The sequence below is a fragment of the Camellia sinensis genome, chromosome 12, assembly GCF_055761805.1.
Source record: "Camellia sinensis isolate YWXY chromosome 12, ASM5576180v1, whole genome shotgun sequence".
NCBI classification, from domain to species: domain Eukaryota; kingdom Viridiplantae; phylum Streptophyta; class Magnoliopsida; order Ericales; family Theaceae; genus Camellia; species Camellia sinensis.
In genome coordinates this window covers 95057115-95082401 of record NC_138972.1, presented here as the reverse complement: position 1 = coordinate 95082401, position 25287 = coordinate 95057115, and the positions used below count along the sequence as shown (strand labels likewise).

The 25287-nt window shown below is 34.7% G+C and overlaps 3 protein-coding genes and 2 pseudogenes across 5 annotated transcripts in view; 2 read left to right on the top strand and 3 right to left on the bottom strand.

Annotated features, from left to right (window-relative positions):
* Positions 1–2017, top strand: part of LOC114289455 (serine/threonine-protein phosphatase BSL3) — a 28410-nt gene extending 26393 nt beyond the window's left edge. For both annotated transcript variants that reach the window (XM_028233190.2, XM_028233189.2), the window contains exons 19-21: positions 771–906; positions 1004–1143; positions 1389–2017. In XM_028233190.2, coding sequence (XP_028088991.2) covers positions 771–906; positions 1004–1143; positions 1389–1472 — 360 coding nt within the window. In that variant the 3' untranslated portion in view covers positions 1473–2017. The remainder of the gene's footprint in view (positions 1–770; positions 907–1003; positions 1144–1388) is intronic.
* Positions 2018–6397: 4380 nt separating this feature from the next.
* LOC114289472 (E3 ubiquitin-protein ligase PUB23 pseudogene) lies at positions 6398–8069 on the top strand (annotated as a pseudogene). Its single transcript, XR_014346833.1, has one exon. The product of XR_014346833.1 is annotated as an E3 ubiquitin-protein ligase PUB23 pseudogene (transcript).
* A 3498-nt stretch (positions 8070–11567) lies between these two features.
* Positions 11568–12089, bottom strand: LOC114286979 (uncharacterized). Its single transcript, XM_028230201.2, has one exon. It carries the CDS (start codon positions 12087–12089, stop codon positions 11568–11570), a length of 522 nt encoding a protein of 173 aa, XP_028086002.2.
* A 9605-nt stretch (positions 12090–21694) lies between these two features.
* LOC145803746 (26S proteasome regulatory subunit 7 pseudogene) lies at positions 21695–22033 on the bottom strand (annotated as a pseudogene).
* A 4-nt stretch (positions 22034–22037) lies between these two features.
* Positions 22038–24366, bottom strand: LOC114258447 (uncharacterized). The gene is made up of 2 exons (XM_082897081.1): positions 23497–24366; positions 22038–22142 (listed from the first exon to the last, which is right to left on the bottom strand). The coding sequence occupies exons 1-2, from the start codon at positions 24364–24366 to the stop codon at positions 22038–22040; spliced, it is 975 nt and encodes a 324-aa protein (XP_082753207.1).
* Positions 24367–25287: the final 921 nt, after the last annotated feature.

The window sequence follows — 25287 nt, the reverse complement described above, 5'->3', positions numbered from 1 at the left end:
ATTTGTCCAAGGATCTCTGTGGCATTGCTTTTGATTGAGTCATTTTTACATTTAATGTAAATTGGTGATGTAAGAGTTCTGATAAGAATAAAGTTGCCAAACAATGTTGGCCCAGGTTTCTTGCATACTACTTGCTAGAGCTTGTTGAGTCAAACATCTAATTCTTATTGTACATCTGTATTTATGTGGTACAAAAACCATAGTGTTTGCCTGCCTTGTTGATATTTTGTGACCATGGAATTTTGTAGACCTCCATGTAAAAGAAATCATGCGGCTGTAGATTTGAATCCCTGACATCGTTAGGAAGCTTGAGATGATGGTTTTACAGTTCCTTAACTGAAAAGCTGTTAATAGTAACCTAAATTAGAGGTCATTTCAGGAGTAAGACAAATTGTGAAATTTCTGGGGTTTCTATGTCACATTGTACACATAAACCAAACCAAACCAAGCCTTATGTCCCTATCAAATCGGCGGCTACATATCATGTCACATTGTGCACATCAACCTCCAAAATAAGCGAAAGCGTCATCTTAAAGTACTTGTCTGGTTCTGGGTCATAATTATATGTTGATAGAATATGTGAAATTTGGTTGTCTTATTATGTGTCCATAAATTGGAGATCTATGTTACTATTGTCCCAAAATTGATAGTGTTTTTTTAATGCTTTGTTGCATATTCTTGTCTCTGGGGAGGAAGGTTTGTTTATTCCGTTACTAATTTGTATAGCATTTTGGATGATACTGTTCATCTGATGTGGTTTTCTGGTTCAGCCTGATCGTGTGATGGAATTCTGCAATAACAATGATCTTCAATTGATTGTACGTGCACACGAATGTGTTATGGATGGCTTTGAACGTTTTGCCCAGGGGCATTTAATTACTCTGTTCTCAGCCACGAATTACTGTGGTATGTTCTGGCCCTGACATCCTTACAAAAAGCTTCCGAGTTTTTAGCATGACTAGTGATTTAGCATATTTAAACATGGTTTTATTTGTTTCTTTAGGTACCGCAAATAATGCAGGGGCAATCTTAGTTTTGGGTAGAGATCTTGTAGTAGTTCCGAAACTCATTCATCCATTGCCACCAGCAATTTCTTCACCAGAAACGTCACCTGAACGCCATATAGAAGATACATGGATGCAGGTGCTGATATATTCTAATAATAATTTTTGGGTTAATTACACAAATGGTCCCCAAATATGCATTCCGTTCCACTTTGGTCCCCAAAATTTTAGTCCCTAGTATTAGCACCATTCAAAATCAGTAACAGATCACATACTTCTGGTACTAAAGCGTAACAAAACATATACTTCGAAGACCATTAGTGTGATTTTGTCTCCAACTTCTTGTGGGATTGATGTTGTATTGTGTTTTTTTTACGAGATTAGGAGCTTAATGCAAATAGGCCACCGACACCAACTCGAGGCCGTCCTCAACTTGCTAACGACCGGGGTTCTCTTGCTTGGATATAGTCTTTAGATCGTTCTGCATTCTCTTTGTAACTCATTTCAGGCTCATGCTGTCACCTGGGATTTCTGGTGTTCTGTATAGAGCATGAGGCCACATGGAGGTTTTTTCCAAGGCTTTTGGAGAGTTTGGTGTCCAACACATAACATGAAGACACCTGTTAGTAAACCAAGTTGATGGCGGCAGTTGCTAGCCATTTGAGTTGCTCTCCAAAAGTTGCCCTTTGTCGATTGATATCCACAGGCAGGTAGAAGTTGCCCTTTGTACATTGGTTGTTTCTCTTGTCGGATGAGTAGTGCTGGGTAATTTTCTGATTAGTTTTTATTTATTCCTCGTTTTTAGGATGTATTATTTTTGGTTTTTGTTTTTCGTTGAGAGGACGCTGGAGGTCCCTCCCTATACGGTGATTTGGGGTGAGATATGTAATGTTTAAAATATTTTCTTGGGGCATTATTCATATGTATCATAGAGGCATTGCTTTGTGTAATTGGTGCTTTTGTGCTTTGTACAATGTAACTTAATTTGTGTGAATGTATGAAACTTTCTGGTCTGAGGCACAAAGTGTGCTAGTTTGTTTTTGTTTTTCCCTTCAGTTTGTCTTTATGATTTTTTTTCTCTCCTAAAAATGGTCTTCAAAGCTTTGCATTTTAGCAATTGAATGATGAAATCCTTCTCACTCGGACCATCGATGAATTTGCAGGAGTCATTGGATTTCTTAATTCTGATTTCCCAAATGTTTTACTTTTCCCCGAGAGGGATCTAAAATGACAAATATATGGAGTTTTACATGTCCAAAATTAAAGAGCTGTCGTTTGGTTTCTAGGTCTAAAAATTTGCATCATCAATAATGTCATGAATTACGCCTAATCTGTCATTATCAAACAACTTGGTCTGGTGTGAAGGTACAAATTGGGAATTGGTTAGGCCCTTGTGTTGCTGGACTAAAAAATTGATCTCGACTCATTATTTAAATGATTCATAAATTAATTGTTTTGAGCTCAAATGATTGAATGATACTTATATTTCATATTTTATAAAAGAGAAAGAAACAAGTAAAATATTGGCTCCAATTAGGAAAGGGAGATCCCACTTGACTGTGGAAGTCGAAGGGTTGAAAAGTTGCTAAAATTAAATTCAAACTATTTTTTGTTGCCAAAGTTTTCATTGTCCACATTTTTTGATTTTAAAAATGTTATGTTTTAAGATACTTATTTTTTTTTGATCCAAACAATTCCAATTACTCAGAAATGTAAGAAAGCGAATTAATAAGAGCCATTGGATTTGGAGAAAATGAAACCCAATCAAATGGCAAAAACTCATCTAAACATGCGAGCTGTTCAATGGGCCATCCCATTAGCACCCTAGAAAACCATATCATACTGTGATGGAAAAAACAAAAGAAAATTATTGTAAAAAACTATGAGACCAAAGGTTCTTAACAATTTAAAATTTTTTAAACTAAATCTAACCGTTGGATGTGTATAACAAGATCAATTAGCACAATTGATTAACGCTTCGCGTTGATAACATGCTATAAGTTTTTTAAATATAGAAAGATATTCAAGAGAACATAAAACTAAAAAACAGTGTATGAGGATTACGCCTTTAGGAATTCATCAAAAAAATTTCTTTTAGATCATCAACTTTTCATTTCATTCATATCTGTGTAATTTCAACTCGAGTCCTGTCAACATTGCTTAAAGTCCATTGATTAAGAATCAAATAATACTAAAAAATTTAGAGCTTCAAGACCTATTTTATTTATTTTTATACACTTATTACATTTCAGAACTAATATCAATATTAGTTAATGTCCATTTTATTGCTTAGTGGTTGGCATTTCCCTTTCAACTTTACAAAACTTTTTTATAGACCTCCACTCACAACAAGGATTAAATATATAAAAATTAAAACAATATATGGAACCAATCAAGAGATGGAAGTTTGGAGAATCTATTCATAATGGTAAATAAAGTGGTAATCATTGTACTTGGTCTTTGTTGAAAGCTTCTAGTTTTCTTGCCATTGTACAAGTCTCATTTTTTCAAAAACTAAGGCCTAGTTTGGAAAGACTAAATAAGTGTATTTTTTGACTTTTTATGAAATATGGGTTGTGTTTGGATTGGGTTTGAAGTGATATATTAGAGAGGTGATGTGACTTAAATAAGATGATGTGACTTAAATAGGATAGTGACTTTTTGACTTTTTGTCTTTTTTCAATCTTCCCAAACTAAGCTTAAAATGAAAGAAGTAAACCATGTGGAACATAATTAATTCAGAAAAATATTTTGTATAATGGATATCTCATGCGATTGAATTAACGTAATATATATTTTCATTTATTGTTAGGCCATGTCAAACTTGATATACTACTTCCGTTATATTACACAAAATACCTTTTACAATAACCCTAGTTACTCATTTAATTTTAAATTGATCATTATCATTTTTTTTGTTGGTTATTATCCAATTATATATAATATAAAATTAACAAATTTCTAGAACCCTGTAAACAGTAATCAAAATCTCAGTCAAAGAAGAGAGACCAAGTTCACGTGGTCAATTGTCATCTTGAAGTAACCTATTGAAAGGGCCAATCCATAAATCACTATTTAGCTACCAATAAAAACACCAAGCGCATGTTTGTTTGGACGGATTAGATAAGGAGAGATTGTAATTTACTGTTAATTCTGAGATACATTATCTCCGGACTATTTGGTTAGACTGAATTTGTATCTTATGTTTGTTCATTCATAGGATTAGATGTCTGGATTTGACTATTTTATTGAATCTTATGTTTGTTTGGAATATTATGAAAAAGGATAAATGCTTAAAAGATTATTTTGCCCTTTTGAATTATTTATTAAATAATAGGATTATTAAATCTGAATTATCAATTTTATTTAATTTTTTTACTAGAACTTTTAAAAAATTAATAAATAGAATATTAATAAAAATTACATAAATTTATTTTAATTTGTAGTTGAGATTTTTAAATTTTATTTTACTTTACTAAGTATAATTAATACCATATGATTATTAAAATAAATAATTTAATAAAGTATAAATAATTTAATAAAAAATTTATTAAGTATAAATAATTTAACAATAAATTTTATTTTTAAAACTATATTAAATAGTAAAGAGTCAAAAATGTAATTTCACTACCTAACCCCATACGATGAGTTATCCTATGGATTGTGTCTCACCCCCCTCCCCCCCCCCCCCAATGGGATAGAACAATTCCATAGATTTGGGATTCATAGTCCGGTATAAAAGTTTTGAATCAAACAACGGACTATTAATCATATACCATGCTTAAATCCTTCCAAACAAACACTATCTAACAGAATTTGAAGATGCAGCCAAGAGCCAAAAATTGTTGTACACTAAAAAAAATATATATATATTGTAAAATACAAAAAGCCCCATATATATATATAGTGCCATAATCTAAAATATGTATATATATATATATATATATATATATATATTTAAAGTTCAATATTAAAATATGTGAACAAAATTCATTGTAAGTATAATCCAAAATGTACTAATACTAAAATTTATACCTTAACACTTAAAACAGTTGTGCTACATATACAAAAATTATTCACATAATAATTTACAAACAAGAAACAAAAGGGTTAGTACCAAATATATGCAACCAACTTGTTGTGTCTTGGAAAACTATTTAGTGTGTTTGATTTCAATTTTTTGACAAATTATGTTTTTTATTTTTTGTATTTTTTTTTAATTTTTAGTGAATATTTTTTAAATTTTAAACAATTTTTTACTTTTTTAGATGCACCTTATTTAGATGTGCCTAGATAGTAAAATATTTGTGAAAAAATATTTTAAAAGTTAATAAATACATAAAAATACAAAAAAATATACTGCATTTTTGAATTTTTTTTGTTTTTTTGGTATTTAGTGTATTTTTTAAAGATTTTTTTTCACAAATATTATAATTTTAAGTGTATTTATGTTTAGTTGTGTCTAAAAATTAAAAAAAAATTACTTAAAATATTAAAAAAAGTCTTTGAAAACATTAAAATACGGAATATAAAAAAGTAGAATTTTCTAAAAATAATTTTCTGAAAATCAAAACCAAACAAACTGATTACATTTATGTGCTAATAGTTTTACTCCATCTAAAATTCTTATTAAGTTTTTATGATAATTAGATTTAGGTTTAGCATTTTTTTTTATTAGCAAAAAAGAAGTTCTATTGATGAAAAAAAGAGTTACAACACAAAGAGCATACATCAATAAAGTAAAATAGTGCAACAAGCATCATAACTAAACTTAACGACCCTAATTAGATTAGTACCACAAAACAAGCTCAATCATGTGCTAACTCTACTCCAAGATGGTGAGTGACCAAACAAACTGATCAAATATGAAGAAAGGCAACCAAACACTGCCAACAAAACAACAAAACAACAATTTGAAAGATACACATTAACAAAATCTATATATATAACGTATTACTAATGACAGTTTTAAGGATGGTCAATAAAAAAGACATACATCTAACATATTTATAATTTCAATATATTTCTTTGCATATCCCAAAATAATTTTTCATATTTTATATATTTGTTACACATTTTTCAGCATTGATAATAGTCCTAAAAATTATTTTTAGCATTTTTCATATATATATATATATATAGTGGAATGTATGCATTGTAAAGAGAAAGAGAAAGTCGAAATAAGGGGTTAGCGTAAAGAGAAAGTCAAATGCGCAGCAGCACCTGCTTTAATTTACCCAGCTCACATTTGGAACATTTTCCCTTCCAAAACCGAAGGAAAAGTCCTTAATTGACTCTCTCTCTCTCTCTCCTTTGTTGACTTTCTCTTTTTGAACAAGTACCTTCTTTGTCTTCATATAAAAACCTCACCTTCCTTGACAAACTTCATCAAACCAATTTGCAACTGCTAAAACAACTTCATTCCATCTCTCAACTCATTCCTTCTCTCAAGTACGTTAGTTAACCACTCTTCTATATCTCCTTATTGCTTAGTTTGGCCTTTAGGCCATTTCCTTGACATCTTTTAGTTTTTCAATCACTAATATATCAGTCGATATTATTTACATCACCGATACATATTAACTTAAAGTATTCTTGATATATATATATATATATATATTTTTTTTTTTCAAATGGAAGAAATTGATGTTCCTTCTTATTTTCTTTGCCCAATCTCAATGGAACTCATGAGAGATCCAGTCATAGTCTCAACCGGTATTACTTACGATAGAGAGAGCATAGAGAGATGGTTATTCTCATGTAAGAACAACAATTGTCCCGTCACCAAACAAGTATTGCTATCTGATACTGATCCAACACCGAACCACACGCTTCGACGATTGATCCAAGCATGGTGCACCCTCAACACTTCACATGGGATCGAGCGAATCCCAACTCCAAAACCACAAGTTGATAAAACCCAAATCACAAAACTCCTCAACGATGCGAAGAAATCCCCAAACATGCAAAAAAAGTGCCTCCAAAGGCTCAAATCGATCGCAAACGCAAGCGAAACGAACAAAAAGCATTTGGAAGAGTCCGGTGCAGTTGAGTTCTTGGCTTCAATCATTAGAAAAAATGAATTTACAATAGTTGAAACAAAGGAGGAAGCATTATATTTACTTCATCATCTCGAAACCTCAGAATTATCTCGCAAAAAGCTAGTGAACTCTGATAATGGTGAATTTATTGGGGGTTTAATTCATGTAATGAACTGTGGGAGTTACCAATCTCGTGCCTATGCGATAATGATAATGAAATCCATTTTTGAGGTGGCCGATCCAAGCCAATTGATCGGTGTTGTTCCCGAGCTCTTCATTGAAATAGTTCACATTTTGGGTGATAATAAGATCTCGAAGCAAGCTTGTAGGGCTGCATTGAAGCTTCTGGTGGAGATTTGTCCATGGGGAAAGAACCGAGTCAAAGCAGTCGAAGCCGGTGTAGTTTCAATCTTGATTGAACTACTTCTTGATCTTGACAAATTAGAAAGAAGAGATTGTGAGCTAATAATGGTTGTTTTAGACCGGGTTTGTGGTTGTGCTGAAGGGCGAGCGGAGTTCCTGAAGCACGGTGCAGGGTTAGCCGTTGTGTCAAAGAAAATAATTAGGGTTTCACATGTGGTGACTGATAGGGCAGTGAGAATTTTGTGTTCCATAGCTAGGTTTTCTGCAACTTCTAGGGTTCTTCAGGAGATGGTGCAAGTGGGTGTTGTTACAAAGCTGTGCTTTGTGCTTCAAGTGGACACTGGTTTGAAGACAAAGGAGAGAGCCAAAGAGATACTCAAATTGCATTCTAGGGTTTGGAAGAACTCTACTTGTGTTCCTCCTCATTTGCTTTCTTTTTATCCATCTCCTTGAGTCTTTTTTTGTGTACATAATTTTGATGAAGCAAAAATGTCATGTACTATGAATTTTTACTCCACAACTTATCTCAAAAGTGACGTGTATAATGTAAATTTAAAGTTAGGAGTCACATCTATAATGAATGTAGTATATTGGTTTATTTTTCTGAATAATTTTCTAAATAATTTTTTGAATATGTAATATTGTTATTGTTGAGCTGTGCTACACATATAAGTTTTTTTCACATAAATGATCACAGAAGGATAAAGAAATACTATATCTCATTAATTTTTTTTATTATTTTGTATTACTACCCATATGAATATCCATAATTAATTCTTTTATTTAGAGATAATTATTAAGAAATTAATATAAATAAATGATATATTGCCAGGTAAATTGGTAATATAAAACGGCAAAAAAAGAAGTAGTAATTGTCGAAAAACAAAGGAGTGAGGTTCATATCTGCGGGGCCTATCTCCCTGAGTCAATTTTGTCACCGGTTATGTGAAATAATTCTGACTTTTTCCACACAAAATTGAATAGCAATTCAAATGGTGTTAAAATTTAAAGTTGGATTTCTTCTCTTGAGTTTGGTGGGTCGACTTTGATGATTTAAAACGTTTGTCTCATAAGATTTGACAAATAAATTATTTTTGTAAAAACTTATATTGATTGAATATTAATAATTATATAATTAAATGACATTTGTGTTTTTTTTAAAAAGAAGAAGAATTAGGCCTTGTTTGGCAAGAGGCTATTTTAGCCAATTAGCCAAAAAGTTACTAAATTAGCCAAAAAGTCAACAACCCATACCAAAAAGTCAGAGATTCTCTTTTCTCTCTACTTTTTGCACATCTTTTCGTAATTAGTCAAAAAGTCATCCCAAATATATAAGTTTTTTTTACCTACCTTTTTAGCCAAATAGCCAAAAAGTTACTAAATTAGCCTGTTCCCAAACGATTTACGTATGATTTTGATAATAAGTTATTCATTTATAAATAAAGAAAAAAAAACATATATGATTAATATTGATGACTGCTCATGTTGATTTTTTTGAATAGGTTTTTGGTTTAGTCAACTGTACAAAATAAGCAATTTTCTATGATGCAATTCAGTCAAGTCCTTCTTTTCTATCTATTTATCAATAATATTCTTTCTTTGCTGATCAAAAAAAAAAAAAAAAAAAAGCAATTTAAATCACTTAATAAACTCTAAAATAGGATAGTCAAAACCCAACAGGAGCTCTCCAATCTAATGCCCAAGCCAAGTTTGTTTTTATTACAACACAAGTTCTATGCTTTTATTCAGAAAATTATGTGACTCCAAATATTTGAAAAAAACAAAATAAAATTTCCCTATTGTAAAAAATAAATAAATAAACATAATTATGACAATAATATTTTTATAATTTTAAGACATAATTATGAATGTTTTTTTAGGCCAAGTTTGGGAACACCCCAAAAAGCCAAAAAGCTAAAAAGTTACTCAAAAAGTTAAAAAGTTATCACTATTCACCAAAAGTCAACAATTACGGCTGCACAACTCTCAATTCTAATTTTCTCCTACAAATCAATTTTTACAATTTTTTATTACACATTTTTTCATAAAAAGTCAAAAAGTTAACCCAAACATTCATATTTTCAACCTCAACTTTTTAGTCTAAAAAGACAAAAAGTGCACTTATTTAGTCTTCCCAAACTTGACCTTAAATGAAAGAATCATAAAATGCCACGTCATTTTATATAATTAACTTCTCAATTGATTTTATATAGAAATCAAGTAAGTCTCATTTTTTGTTTTTTTTGTTTTTGTTTTTTTGGGATGGTGATAGAACTGCAATTATAAATATTTCAGCCAATAATAAAGGATAAAATTCAGATTGGTCAAAGCTTTTGTGAGTAAACGAAAAAGTAAGACTGCATCTACCAATTATCTGTCGATTTTTTTTAATTTAATTAATTTATTTATTTATTCAAACTCACAACATTTTCAAACTATTCTCTTTTTTTTATCAATGAAAGGAAAAATTTTATTGTTGAAAACCAAACAAAGTAAACTTTATTTTCAAACTTTTCTCTCTTGATCTGTTTCTCTCTCCACCGTCCTTTTCTCTCTCCATCAGTGTAAAAGTCAAATTATTCGAATCAAATTTGATAATGGTAACATGTTCTTCTTTTACCATGTTAATTGCAACCGTCAATTCCCATTACCAATCAAAATGTATTTAAAAAAAATCCATTTCTGCTGCAACAGTCTATTAAAATTTGGTTTTAAAAAATTGAAATTTTTGTAAATGATAAAAGTACATGTAATAAAAATTGTTTAAATATTTTTAAAGATCTTGATAATAATAATAATAAAAAATTACAGTACTTTCCCTTGAGATTCTTGACAATTACACTGGCCTCTTATTTTATTTTTTTAAATTACACTAACCTCTTCTATTAACGACGATGTTAATGGGAGAGTTGTTTAGTAATTTTAACATTAGAAACAATTTTATTGATAACCATTAAATATGCAATTATTATTTTAGTTATATCTTACGTGGTGTTTGCTTATGATTCGTTTTTTTTTTTTTTTGATCGGCAAAGAAAATCTTTATTGATGAAAGTATACAAAAAGGATATAGGACATCAATAAAGAGGAGCTTGGAGCTAACTGAAGCTCCAAGCTCCAGTTGGTGAGAAACCAACAACAACACAAAAAGGAACAGAAATGAAGCAAACAGACTGCATATCAACAAATTGTACTGAACACAAACACCAAAAATTGAGCAAAACTCCTACAACAACTGGGCTTGAAACAATACTGTTCAGAAAAGGGGAGCAATCCTGTTCAGAAATAGAACCACCATCCGGGCTTGAAACACCAAATCACACAACTGATAAATCTGACCAACAAATGGGGCTTAAGGAACAAAACCACTGTAGAGAAACTAGATCAATCTCCACCCAGATTCAGAGCAAAATGCAGCACACAGATTGAGACCAATCCATTGAACTGATAAATCTGGACAGCAAGGAATTAGATCTAGACACCCAAAATTGAACCACTACTGATTCTATGCTAGGAAGGAAATAGATTGAAACCCTGTACTACAACAGATAGAGTAATGGAGTAGCACTCAATCTCTCCTACAACCAACTGACTACAACACAGCCAAACAACACCCCAAACTGCAGAAAAGGGAGCAGAGTAGATCAGAGCAGTCACCAAAGCTATACATCAGATATACTTCAGATTGCAGATCAGTCTTCATAACAAGCAGATTGCACAACATATATACTTCAATTTTGCACAGATGCAAAGCTGGGTGAGGACACCTAAACCCAGAAATTACACAAACTACACCTCTGGCCTTAGTTCAGAATTTCCACCCTTTAGAACAACAGCATAGCTACACCACACAGATGCAAATCTACACACTACTACCCTTCAGAGTTTCCACACTGCAACACACATCTGTTCCTCAGCATAGATGACAACACAACAAAAACACACCAGCAAAGGCACACTACAGCACACTACAGCAGTTCAGCCCATTGCACCTACCCCTCCCAAACACCTCCTAATTTGCCTCAGATTGGTTCCAAAATCTTGTACAGAGAACTGAAAATCTCTTAGATATGGATTTACCCAGAAAGCAATCCTGTTTTTAATTAATTCACAGAGATCCTCTAAATTTGGGGGAGTTGCTCTGAAGACACACTCATTCCTACATCTCCAGACTGACCACATCACTGCCAATGGAATTGCCCCCCCAAATCAACCTTTCTTTCTTCTTTAACTTTCCCCCAGCCCACCACAGGAGGAGACTCTCCACAGAGCATGGCAAAGCAGATTGGACATCCCACCACTTTAGCATTTCAGTCCATATGTTCCACACAAATGGGCACCAGATTAAGACATGGTTCAATGATTCACTTTCGCTGTTACAAAACACACAAACTGTGGAGTCATTTTCACAGATCACTCCTAGTTTTTGTAAAAACTCCCTGGTCTTAATTCTCTCTTTCCAAGCAAACCACCCAAACAATTGTACCTTAGGAGGGACATGTTTGAGCCACAACAATTTAGTAATTCTCAGGGTGGCACCAGCATTATTCACAGCAAAACTATACAAATTTGCTACTTTTAGAACCCCAAGAGATGAAGCTGCCCAAATTGGATGATCTTCACACTCAACACGTAGATCAGGGGCTGCCACCAAGAGATTAATGAGCCTAACCAATTCCATCTCCTCCCATTCATATAGTTGTCTTCTAAAATCAAAAGACCAAGCCCCTGCTATGGTTTTTTTTATCAACCAAGACTCTCAAGCACTCTTTTTTTTTTTTCCAAAGACAACCTATACAGAGTTGGGAATTCATCTTTCAGACACATAGATTGACACCAAGCATCTGACCAAAATCTAATCCGCACCCCATCCCCTACTTTCAATTTGAAATTATGCAAATAAAACTCCTTTAAGCTACTGCTCTGCTCAGCAACCGAGATAATTCCATTCCACACCGCTGAGTACCCATTGGATGGATTTAAAAATGGAAACCAACTAGTCACCTTCAACTTATATCTACTACAAATGATTCTTTTCCACAAAGCATCCTTTTCACTACCAAACCTCCACCACCACTTGACTAGCAAGCATTTATTTACATCCCTCAAGTTTCTAATGCCCAAACCACTTTGATCTACTCTTTTTGACATTTTCTCCCATTTTATCATATGAATTTTCCTTTTCGAATCAGAACCACCCCATAAGAAATTAGCTTGAAGCTTCTCCAATTCTTTAGCAACCCCTTCAGGCATTTTAAACAATGATAAATAAAACACAAGCAAAGCTGAAGTTACTGATTTAACCAGTATTAACCTTCCCGCAAAAGATAGCATCTTCCTCTTCCACCCAGGTAGTTTACTTTTCACTTTATCCACTACTGGTTTCCAAGTAGCTAATCTCCTTGGATTAGCTCCTAGTGGCATCCCTAGATAAGTAAGTGGCAACGATTTAACTTTACAATTTAGGATTGCAGCCATATCATTTATCATCTCCGCAGAAACACCCACACCACATACCACGCTCTTGTGAAAATTTATCTTCAAACCAGACATGATTTCAAAGCACCTTAACACCCTTTTCAATTTCCTCACCTTCTCCACCTCTGCTTCACTGAATAAAAGTGAATCATCCGCAAACTGTAAATGAGTTAACATCACCCCCTGACAACCTACTTTTACCCCTTTGATTAGGTTTAACTCACAAGCTTTACTCAACAACATGTGTAGGCCTTCAGCTACTAAATTGAACAGAAAAAGGGATAGGGGGTCACCTTGCCTTAGCCCCCTTTGAGGGCTAAACTCTTCGGTAGGAGAACCATTGACGAGTACTAAGACCCTTGCAGTTGTAACGCACTCTTTCATCCAATTAATCCATTTAGCTCCAAACCCAAACTTGGAGAACATATCAAACAGAAAACCCCAATTAATAGAGTCATATACTTTCTCAAAATCCAACTTAATGAGCACATCCTTCTTCTTGGCCTTCTTCCAACCCTCGACAACCTCATTAGCAACAAGTACTCCATCTAGAATATTCCTTCCGTTTAAAATGCAGACTGAGGCTCACTAATAATATGTGGCTCACTAATAATATGTGGCATTATGGATTTCAATCTGTTTGCCAACAGTTTTGCTATGATCTTGTACACTGAGCCTACCAAACTTATTGGTCTGTAATCAGAAAGCCCTAGTGGATTATCTCTCTTCGGAATGAGGGTTATGAAAGAGCTATTTATACCTTTAACCAATTTGCCATTAGTATGAAATTCTTTCACAAAATTAATGACATCGCCCTTCATCACTTTCCAAAACTTCTGATAACACAGCAAATTAAACCCATCCAGACCTGGTGCTTTATTCCTATCACAATCCATCACTGTAGATTTAATTTCTGATTCTATAAATTCTGCTTCTAGCAATCCAAAACACACCCTGCCTTCAACTGATGGAAACTGACCCCCCAACATAGGTCTTGAAGGCCATAGTTCTGCATACTGTAACTTAAAAAATTCCAGCACTTTACTCTTCACTTGACTTGGATCATCAAACACCACCTCCCCTTCTGAAATAGAGTTTATCTCATTTCTTATTGTTCTACACTTTGTAATGACATGAAAAAATCTTGTATTTTTATCCCCTTTCATGGCCCAATTAAGCCTAGACTTTTGCAACCATAGCCACTCCACGATCCTACTCAACCTCCACATTTCAGCTCTAGCTTTACTTCTCCTCATTTTTTCCTCTCCATCAAGGTCTCTAACCTCAGCCAGCAGATCAAAGCTATGAAGCTCACCCTCTACTAACTTCAATTTATTTATAACACTACAAGAAAATACACAATTGGCGACCACTTTTGCCGACTAAAAATATTTTGGTTGCCAAAAGTTGTGGAATTGGCGACCAAAAATTATGTTAGTCGGTAAAAGTACAATATTTAGCTACTAAATTTTTTTAGTCGGGGTATATTAATTTTTGGCGACTAAAAAAAAATTAGTCGCTAAAAATCTCACAATTGGCGACTAAAAAAATATTTTTGTTGCTGTATATATAGTTTTGGCAACTAAAATAATTTAGTTGCTGAAAGAAAAATAAAAATTTATTTTTTATCTTTCGCGACCAAAAGTTTGGTCGGCAAAACTTTAATTTCAGCGACTAAATAATATTTTGGTCGCCGTATATATAGTTTTGGCAACTAAAATATTTTCGTCGCTGAAAGAAAAATAAAAAATTATTTTTTATCTTTCGCAACCAAAAGTTTGGTCGGCAAAACTTTAATTCCAATGACTAAAAATTATTTTGGTCGCGGTATATATAGTTTTGGCAACTAAAATATTTTAGTCGCTGAAAGAAAAATAAAAAATTATTTTTTATCTTTCGCGACCAAAAGTTTGGTCGGCAAAACCTTAATTTCAGCGACTAAAAATTATTTTGGTCGCGGTATATATAGTTTTGGCAACTAAAATATTTTCGTCGCTAAAAGAAAAATAAAAAATTATTTTTTATCTTTCGCGACCAAAAGTTTGGTTGGCAAAACTTTAATTTCAGCGACTAAAAATTATTTTGGTCGCGGTATATATAGTTTTGGCAACTAAAATATTTTAGTCGCTGAAAGAAAAATAAAAAATTATTTTTTATCTTTTACGACCAAAAGTTTGGTCGGCAAAACCTTAATTTCAGCGACTAAAAATTAGTTTGGTTGCGGTACATATAGTTTTGGCAACTTAAATATTGTAGTCGCTGAAAGAAAAATAAAAAATTATTTTTTATCTTTCGCGACCAAAAGTTTGGTCGGCAAAACCTTAATTTCAGCGACGAAAAATTATTTTGGTCGCGATATATATAGTTTTGGCAACTAAAATATTTTAGTCGCTGAAAGAAAAATAAAAAATTATTTTTTATCTTTCGCGACCAAAAGTTTGGCCGGCAAAACTTTAATTTCAATGACTAAAAATTATTTTGGTCGCGATATATATAGTTTTGGCAACTAAAATATTTTAGTTGCTGAAAGAAAAATAAAATATTATTTTTTATCTTTCGCGACCAAAAGTTTAGTCGGCAAAACCTTAATTTCAGCGACTAAAAATTATTTTGGTCGCGATATATATAGTTTTGGCAACTAAAATATTTTCGTCGCTAAAAGAAAAATAAAAAATTATTTTTTATCTTTCGCGACCAAAAGTTTGGTCGGCAAAACTTTAATTTCAGCGACTAAAAATGATTTTGGTCGCGGTATATATAGTTTTGGCAACTAAAATATTTTCGTCGCTGAAAGAAAAATAAAAATTTACTTTCACTCATCACTCTTTCTCTCTCTTTCTATCTATCTGTCTCTCTTTTTCTCTCTGTGTCTCTATCTCTGTCTCTCTTCTCTTTCTCTCTCCCACTCATCACTCTTCTCTGTCTGTCTGTCTCTCTTCTCTTTCTCTCTCTCTCACTCATCACTCTTCTCTATCTCTCTCTCTCTGTGTCACTCGCTCATCTCTCTTTTCTCTATCTCTCTCATCTCTCGTTTCTCTTTGTCTCTCTTCTCTTTATCTCTCTCGCTCATCTCTCCCTGTATCTCTCTCGTTTATCTTTTTCGCTCTTTTTCTCTCTCTTTCTCTTTGTCTATCTCTTTTCACCTATTTTTTTATCTTCCTCTCTATTCTCTTTCTCTCTCTTACTCATCACTTTTCTCTCTCTGTCTGTTTGTCTATCTGTCTATCTATCTGTCTGTCTCTCTCTCTGTGTCTCTCACTCATTTATCTCTTCTCTCATTTCTCTATCTTTCTCTGTCTCTTTCGTTCATCTCTGTTGTCTCTATCTCTCTTGCTCATCTTTCTTCTCCCGCTCTCTCTCATCTCTCTTTTCTCTCTGTCTCTATTGTTCATCTCTCTCTTATTTCTATCTCTCTCTCTCTGTCTCTCTCGTTCATCTCTCTTCTCTATATGTCTCTCTCGCTCATCTCTCTTATCTCTATCTCTCTTTCTGTCTATCTCGTTCATCTCTCTTCTCTCTCTGTCTCTTTTTTTAACTCTCACTCTCTATCTCTTTCTCTCTTTGTCTCTCTCTCTCTCTCTCTCTTTGTCTCTCTTCTTTTTCTCTCTCTCACTCATCACTCTTCTCTATCTGTCTGTCTTTGTCTCTTTTTCTCTTTGTCTTTCGCTCATCTCTCTTCGCTCTATCTCTCTTATCTTTTTTCTTTCTCTATCTCTCTCATTCATCTATCTTCTCTCTATCTCACTCTCTGTCTTTCCTACTCATCTTTCTTCTCTCTTTACCTCTTTCTTTTTCTATGTATTTCTCTCGATCATCTCTTTTCACTCTCTTTCTCTCTCTTTGTTTATCTCTTGTTTCTCTCTGTCTCTTTCTCTTTCCTACACTGTCTCTGCCTCTGTCTTTGTCTCTGTCTCTTTCTTTCTCTCTCTCTCTCTGTCTCTCTCTCTATCTCTCTTCTCTCTTTGTCTCTTTCGTTCATCTCTCTTCTCTCTATCTATCTTGTTCATCTTTATTCTTGAGCTCTCTCGCATTTCTGTCTCATCTCTCTTCTCTCTTTGTCTCTCTCGTTCATCTCTTTTCTCTCTATCTCTCTCTCTCTGTCTCTCTCGCTCATATCTCTTCTCTCTGTCTCTCTCGTTCATCTCTCTATTTCTCTCATTCATCTCTCATCTCTCTCTGTCTCTTTCTCTCTTTTTCTATCTCTCTCTCTCTCTTGCTCTCTCTTTTTTTTTTCTTTCTCTCACTCTCGCACTTATCACTCTTCTCTCTCTCTTTCTCTCTCTATTATTTATTATTATAATTTTACTTTTTATTTATTATCATTTTGAAGGGATTTTTAAATTAATTTGGTGAGGAACTCTAGAGGGATTTCAAACACACTTAAACACGTCTCTCTCTCTCTCTGCCATCGATTCTCGCACGTCTGTTTCTCTCATTCCATCACTCTCTTTTTCTCTTCACCCATTTTGTCATCTTCCTCTCTTTCTTCTATTTCTCTCTCTTACCCATCACTCTTCTTTGTCTGTCTGTCTGTCTCTCCCTCCATGTGTCTCTCACTTATCTATGTCTTTTCTCATATATTTTCTCTCTCTGTCTGTTTCGTTCATCTCTCTTCTCTCTATCTCTCTTGCTCATCTCTCTCTTCTCGCTCTCTCTCATCTCTCTTTCTCTCTCTGTCTCTCTCGCTCATCTCACTTCTCTTTATCTCTCTCTCTGTCTCTCTCGTTCATCTCTCTTCTTTCTATGTCTCTCTCGCTCATCTCTCTTCTCTCTATCTCTCTGTGTCTCTTTCGTTCATCTCTCTTCTCTCTATGTCTCTCTCGCTCATCTCTCTTCTCTCTCTCTCTCTCTCTGTCTCTCTCATTCATCTCCCCTCTCTCTTTGTCTCTTTTTCTGTCTCTCACTCTCTATCTCTTTCTCTCTTTGTCTCTCTATCTCTCTCTCACTCTCTACTACTACTATTACCTCTCTTTTACCACTACCACTCTATCTCCTTTACCACTACCACAACTTTACCACTAATCTCCTTCGCCATCACTACCACCACCACCAGCACCATCACCAGCACCTCATATCCACCACCTTCACCACTACTGTCGCTCCCTCTCCTCTGCCAAAAAAATTAGTTCTTGATTTTTAGTATAAAAAAAAAATGGACCACAAAAAAATATTTTTAATTGACCATAAAAAATTAATTTTATTTTAACGAAAATTATTTTTCATTGAAATATTAGCCTACTTCTACCAAATAAAAAAAAAATTCATTAAAAAAAAATGAAACAAATTTTCCCCCTTTTTTTCACTGACCCGCCCGCCCAAACTTATTTCCCCCATTTTTTCCGTCTTTCCCCCCCTTTTTTCATTTCCTTTCAGGTTTACAGAGCCCTGTTTCGAAACAGCACGTCTCTCTCTCTCACGGAGGCGAGCGACGAGTGGCGAATTTTGGTTCGAGTTATGAGCTCCGAAGCTGCTTCTTCAAAGCTTCTTTACCAATTGCTGGGACCAGAAAATGTGCAGCGTTGGTGTCTGGGTTGTCCTCTGTTACTTCACCAACGATTTCATCATTCAACGAGGTTCCAATCAGCTCAATCTCTGTTTTTCTTTGTTAAAAAATGGTTTTGATTTTTGGGTTTTTGTTTTTTTGTGCAATTCTGATTTCTATCTATGTAGGTTTCCTCTGTAGTTGATTGAGTCTTTGATTAATCGAGTTAACTTGTCGGAATCAGAGGCCGAGGCGTCTTTGGATTTTCTTTTGCATGAAGCTAATGAGGCGTTGATCAGTGCCTTTCTTGTTCGGTTGAGAGCAAAATGAGAGACTTATGAAGAAGTATGCTCTCTCTCTCTCTCTCTCTATATATATATATATATATACACACACACACACACACACTTTCCATACTACTATATGATGCACACAACTCAGCTAGTGTCACTCATTTTCTGATATACCCAAATTGTTCTAAAGGGAGATATCTTTTGTCCTTTTTGCCATAGGCGAATTGAAACATCGATACACATTTTTCTGCTTCACGATTTTGTTAGATCAATTTGGCTTGGTTCTCAACTTGGTCTATTAACTTACACAATCCAGACATCTTCTTTGTTCTATTGGTTGGGTTTTTGTTTAATTTTGCCTTCAATTGCAAGCCTAAACAATTGGATATTCTACTCCAAATTTCTTGCATTTTATGGACCATTTTGGATGGTAGGATTAAAATTGTATTTGATTTGAAAAAGCTTTGTCCCCTGCAAGTTACGCTTCAAGCGAAAATCCTTTACTCTTCCTTTCACAAGCACACACTGTCTCTGCCCCTGCTCATATTCCCTCTGCTCGCCAACTTTCAGTTGAACCTTGCATTCAACCCTCTTTTGCATTCAAGCCATTGCTGCTGTCAAATGGGCCCAAGAGCAGTCTTTTGTAACTGTTAATATCATTACAGAATCTCACTAGATGGTAGCTGGTTGATCTCACAAGCTCTCCGTTTGGCTAGTTTTGCTGCTTTTTCAAGAATTCATGCAGAAAGCAATACTTTCTTCCCTTTTGATAATGGATGAATAGGCATTTAGCTATGAAAGTTTAGCCTTTTTTGTTCTGTATGTAACTGTTCAAGTTTCTTAGTTAAATCGCGCATAACTTTAGAACAGTTTCTTGTTGACATATAGCAAACTAGAAAGGGGTGACCGGATTGAGCTTCTTGTTGACAAAACAGCAACAATGCAAGACAGTGCTTTTCATTTTAAGAAACAGTCTAGGCGCCTCAGCCTTGCTCTTTGGATGAAAAATGCCAAGCTCTTGTAAGTACTGGTCCCTTGCTATTGAGTTAGACCTTTTTTTTTTCCCTAAACAGTGTTACATGGCCAAATTAGACATTTGGGTTCTTTAATATTTTTATAATGTTTGATGAAGAAAAACACCACCTTTGATAGTAAAGAAAATTTTTTAGCTTGTTGCATTGATTAGAGATAGAAATCCTTCCATTTAATTTCAAGTAAATTCCTACGTAATGACAACATATTATGCCATAATATTACACGCTATTGACTATACAATGTATTTAAATGTTCAAGATGTGTCCACATACTCATACCAAAGTTTTGAATATGTGCATATATATTCTTTTATCCTAACATACAATAGGTTTTTGGGAGGTTCAACACTTAGACACACACCCTGGTCTAATACTCATACCAGAATTAAACAAAATATGTAATGAAGTGGATAATCATCTTAAGCCCAACGAAAATAAAAAAGGAAAACAAAGAGGTCAATCATTGTGAAAGTAGAGAAGGCACTATGATGGGCATGGGAGAAGGCACCCTGCTCTGACATGTCTTTGGGTTTTTCTTATTTCTTGCACATAAACTTGTGTTTTGTCTTACGACAGGGCCTTGTCGACATGCTTGATTGTTGTGCTTCTGTACATAATAATTGCTGCTTCTTGTGGAGGAATCACTCTACCATCCTGCAGATCATAATGTCCAGCTTTGTAACTTTCAATTTCTGCTGAGGACATGCGCACATGATTTCAGAAATGACGCACATCACATTATACTTGAAGAGTGCCTTAGCTGTTTCATGGTTCAGAATTCCAAGGAGTGTTTGGAACTATATTCTCTCTCAAAGGTAGCGCAAATTATTCCATTGATTCTTGCATTGTGTTTCATTCGATGTGTGCTTATTGCGGGGAGCTTGATGAATATTTATGATATTATTGCAAATCATCTCTGTATTTTTAAATGGTCATTTTTAAAACACAATTAAAAACTTACACAAGCAGCCTAACACTGGTCATTTTCTAAACTATGATATCATTACATTTGAAAATGGTCATCTTTAGTCGTTAGTTTGAAGCTGATAACTATTGCTCTATTTGATCAACCTATCTGTCTAGATGCCCCTTTTGAATTTTTCCCCCCTAATAAATTTTATGTGCTAGAAGCTCGATTTAATGATATAATGTTTTGCTAGATGGACTCTCTACCATTTGAATGCTACTGGAATTTTGACTTGTTTAGATGATTACTTGAAGTCTTATTATATACACAATTAAGAAAACAAAAAAAAAAGGCCCAATTAGTACACATTAATTTGTCTTTAAATAACCATAATTTAGATACTTAGGAGATATTGTAGGATAATCCAAAAAACTAGGAAACTAATATAACGTTATAAATTTATTCCTAAAAAAATGCAAATATCAAATAAAATAAAATAAATAAATCAAATACAATTTTAAAATTACAAAATAACAGTCCAAAGGGATATGAAGCTTGTTCCACACAAAATTGTGAATAAAGATGGAAAGCCTTGTATCGAAGTTAAGATTAAGGATGCAAAGCCCAAGGTATTTAGCCCTAAGAAGGTCAGTGCTATGATTCTAATTAAGATAAAGGAGACTGTAAGGCATTCCTTGGGAAGAAATTCAATTAAGGATGCTGTTGTCGCAGTTGTTGGTGAGTAGAACTCTTCTAAATTACTACTATTATTCTCCACTCTTCCAAGGATGCTGTGGTACTCCCTTTTACTTTTTTTTTGCAACCTGTAGCCTACTTTAATGATGCCCAAAGGCAAGCTACCAAGGATGCTGGTATTATTGTTGGGCTGAATGTTGCTAGAATTTTAAATGAACCATCTACTGCAGCTATTGCCTATGGATTCGACAGTAAAGGTGGTGAGAAGAACATCCTTGTGTTCAACCTTGGTGGTGGCACATAAAAAGTTAGACAATTTATTTTTTATTTTTTTAGCACAACAAAGCTATTGCAAATCTCAAACTGTCATGATGATACATTTGATGGACTATATAATCAAATAGCACCAACCACGGATCCACTAGTAATAGAAGGGTTTAGAGTGTCTGGTTGATTTGATGCCATTAGAACTTTGATGTTCCCTCGAGCAACAAATCCATCAAGCTGATTCACAATTTCAAGCATAGTGCGCTGAACCTCATTGTCTCCACCCACACCATCATCAAAACGTGCACTTCCTATGGCATCTAGTTCATCAAAAAACACGATACAAGATTTTTTGGAATGTGCCATCTGAAATAGTTCACGAACTAGACGGGCACCCTCCCCAACATATTTCTTAACAAGTTCACTTCCAATAACACGGATGAAACACGCATCAGTTCTATTAGCCATAGCTCTAGCTAAAAGTCTTACCGGTACCAGGTGGACCATAGCATAGAACAACCTTAGGAGGGTCGATTCCGAGGTTCACAAACTTTTCAGGATCATTCCTTTGAAGTAACTACATAAGGAGAAACAAATAAACCATAAACAAAGAAAAAGAAAAGAAAAGAAACGAAAAAACAGAGAAAACCATAAATAAGAGGAAAATTGTTTTCAACACTGTAGTAGTCTTCTATGTCTGTCTGTGCTTGTCAAGCTTGATTGTGTTTGCCATGACCATATATGAACCTTGCACTTTTCTCTGTGTAAACATGAGTCTCATTGTCCAATTTGTTAATACCCATTTCAAATTTGTAATTAGCAGCTTATACTCTGAAATTGATAATTTAATTACCTGCAAATGAGTTAGACATTTTGATTTGAACTTACGATTCTCTGAAATTGATAATTTAATTACCCATTTCAAATATTTTCATTAAAAACAAACCTAACATTATTTCTCATTTTCTTTGGTATAGATGGATGATGGATGATCTCGTGCACGAAGCTAAATTGTACAAGACTACTTGGCAGTATAAGGATTTTTGGAAGGATTAAATATTTTTGGATGGATGTGTATGGATAACAAATATTAGTAGTTTTATTTGTTGATAGCTGCGCATGGATAACAAATAGTTATGTTTCAAATTGTTATGCTAGATAGATGTGACTTGTGAATGAAAACTTAGAATAGTTGTATTGTGTCGAATGTTAATGAATTATGTATTGTGTCGAATGTTAATGATTCAGTTGGTTTGAATGATGTTTTAAAATTATAGGTTTATTATGGATTGAATGAATTATTAGGAATTACAGGTGTATTGTTTTCTTGCTTTTGGTGACCAATTTATTAGTCGCGACAAATAAATAATTTTTTTTTTGCAAAAAATGACAATTGCCGACCAAGAGTTTTGGTCGCAAAAAATACATCTATTGCCGACCAAAACAACACTTGGTCGTGGAATCTCACTTTTGCTGACCAAAAGTTTTGGTGGTGAAAAGTAACAAATGGCGACCAAATTTTTTGGTTGTAGAAACTATTATTTAGCGATGAAGAAGTTTTGGTCGTGGAATGTAATTTTTGCCGACTAATTTTGTTGGTCGTTGAAAGTAATTTTTGCCGACCAAATTAGCGACTAACATGTATGGTCGTTGAATGTAATTTTTGCCGACCAAAGTCTTTTCGCGACTAAATAGGTTAGTCGCGATAATTATATGTTTAGCGACCAACAATTTAGTCGCCAAATAGAACATTTTGCCGACTAAAAATTTTTTTAGTCGCTAATTACTTTCCGCGACCCTCAATTGGCGACCAAATTGGCGACCAAAAAAATTGGTCGGGAATATGTTTTGCCGACCAAAAATGGACTTTTAGCGACCAATTTGTTGGTCGGCAAATGTGTTAATTCTTGTAGTGTAACATTACCAAACACCTCCACATTCCAACTTTTAAGACCATTTTTCAAGAACTTAAGCTTCTGTGCCAGAATAAAACCAGCCCAACCCACAACAGTGCCCTCTTCCCATTTAGACTCCCAGAATCTTCTAAGGTTTTTATGCAAGAACCAAGCACTTAGAACCCTAAAAGGCTTTGGGCCCCAGTCCCTCGCATCCTCCATCATAAGGAAAGGGCAATGATCCGAGACCAAACGAGGCAAACCCCATAACTTTAACTTGAACACCTCAAGCCATTTTGGATCTACTAACACTCTATCTATTTTGCTCCACTTCTTCCCAACAAATGAATTACACCAAGTAAATCTCCTTCCAAGTAAAGGTAATTCAGAAACCTCACACTTATCAATGAACTCATTAAATTCATTCATGCCTTTATCCCTCCTTGAGCACCCTCTCCTTTCCCCAATCTGTCTAATCTCATTGAAATCTCCTCCTAAACACCAAGGATCAGGAAACTCCTCCTTCAATTTCAATAAACAATTCCACAGCTTCCCTCTTGAGCCCACATCATTCGGTGCATAAATGTTTATAATAACACAATTGAACTGATGGAATAAAGTACCTGATAATAGGATGAACCTTCTATTGCTGCAGCATTCCTTCACTTGGAATACATCTGGGTCCCATATACACAATAACCCTTCTGCCGAGCCTTCAGCATCCACCACCATAAACTCCATTTTGGCTCTAACCCATACAGATCTGACATCTTCCTCTGAAAACTCTGACTTTTTTGTCTCTTGGAACAGTACCATGTCTACACTCTTCTCCTTTAAGAGCTTCTTCACTTTGCTTCTCTTCTCCATCCTTCCCAACCCACTAACATTCCATGAAAGCAACTTCATAATTAAGCATGTTTACACCTATCTGGCCCCCTGCTAGTGTACTTTATAGCCCAGCTTTCTTCCCCCCTTCAATACGCTCCATATCCTTCAATTCAAGATCCACTCTTTCCTTCACCACTTCAGCTCTCTTGCCATTAAACTGCATCCCGAGAATTTCTCCCATTTTTACGGTTGCTTCGGCTTCATTCAGTATAAACCTCCCTTTGTCGACTCTACCCTCTATTGAAGCAGATAGAGACGTTGCCGCCACTGCTGCACGCCAAGCTGCTGCCTTACGCATGGCTCTACTAGTTGAAGCACCTCTGCTCCCATACTGCCTCATCATCTCGAAGGGTCTTCTCCTTAAAATGTTCTGATTAGATTTTCTCCTACTGTTACTCCTCTCCTTTACCTTTTTCTTCTCCTTCCTACATCTTGAATGCTTGTTACTTGGCTCATTCTCTTGGGCTTCAGAGGGGCTTGACAGTCTCCCACAATGCCCTACTTCAGCAGCGTTAATTCTTTCAGATGATTTCGGCTGCCCCAGCCCAGTTTCTATTGGCCCCAGCCCAATTTCTGCTTGACACAGGCCACCCACTTGCTTTAATAAATTATTATGGCCCAAAACTACTTCTATATTCACACCAGACCTTTCAAGGCTAGACCCTCCAAGACTTCTAACAAAACCTGGCGTGCCCACTTGGTTCTCCAAACTCTCACTGACAACCGTCTCCTCCTCAGAGCTGATCCTCTGGCTTCGCACTTCCATCATTTCTTTGCACGACTCATCACTCATTTCTTTCCCCTATCACTTCGAAGATTTTGAGCTTCAACTACACTCCTCCAGCATGCCACATTTTCCACCTCCTTCCTCACACTACGACTACTTGGTCTGGTTTCTTGGTCCACCCCAAAGCCAACCTCCAGGTCAGCGGCTAACTC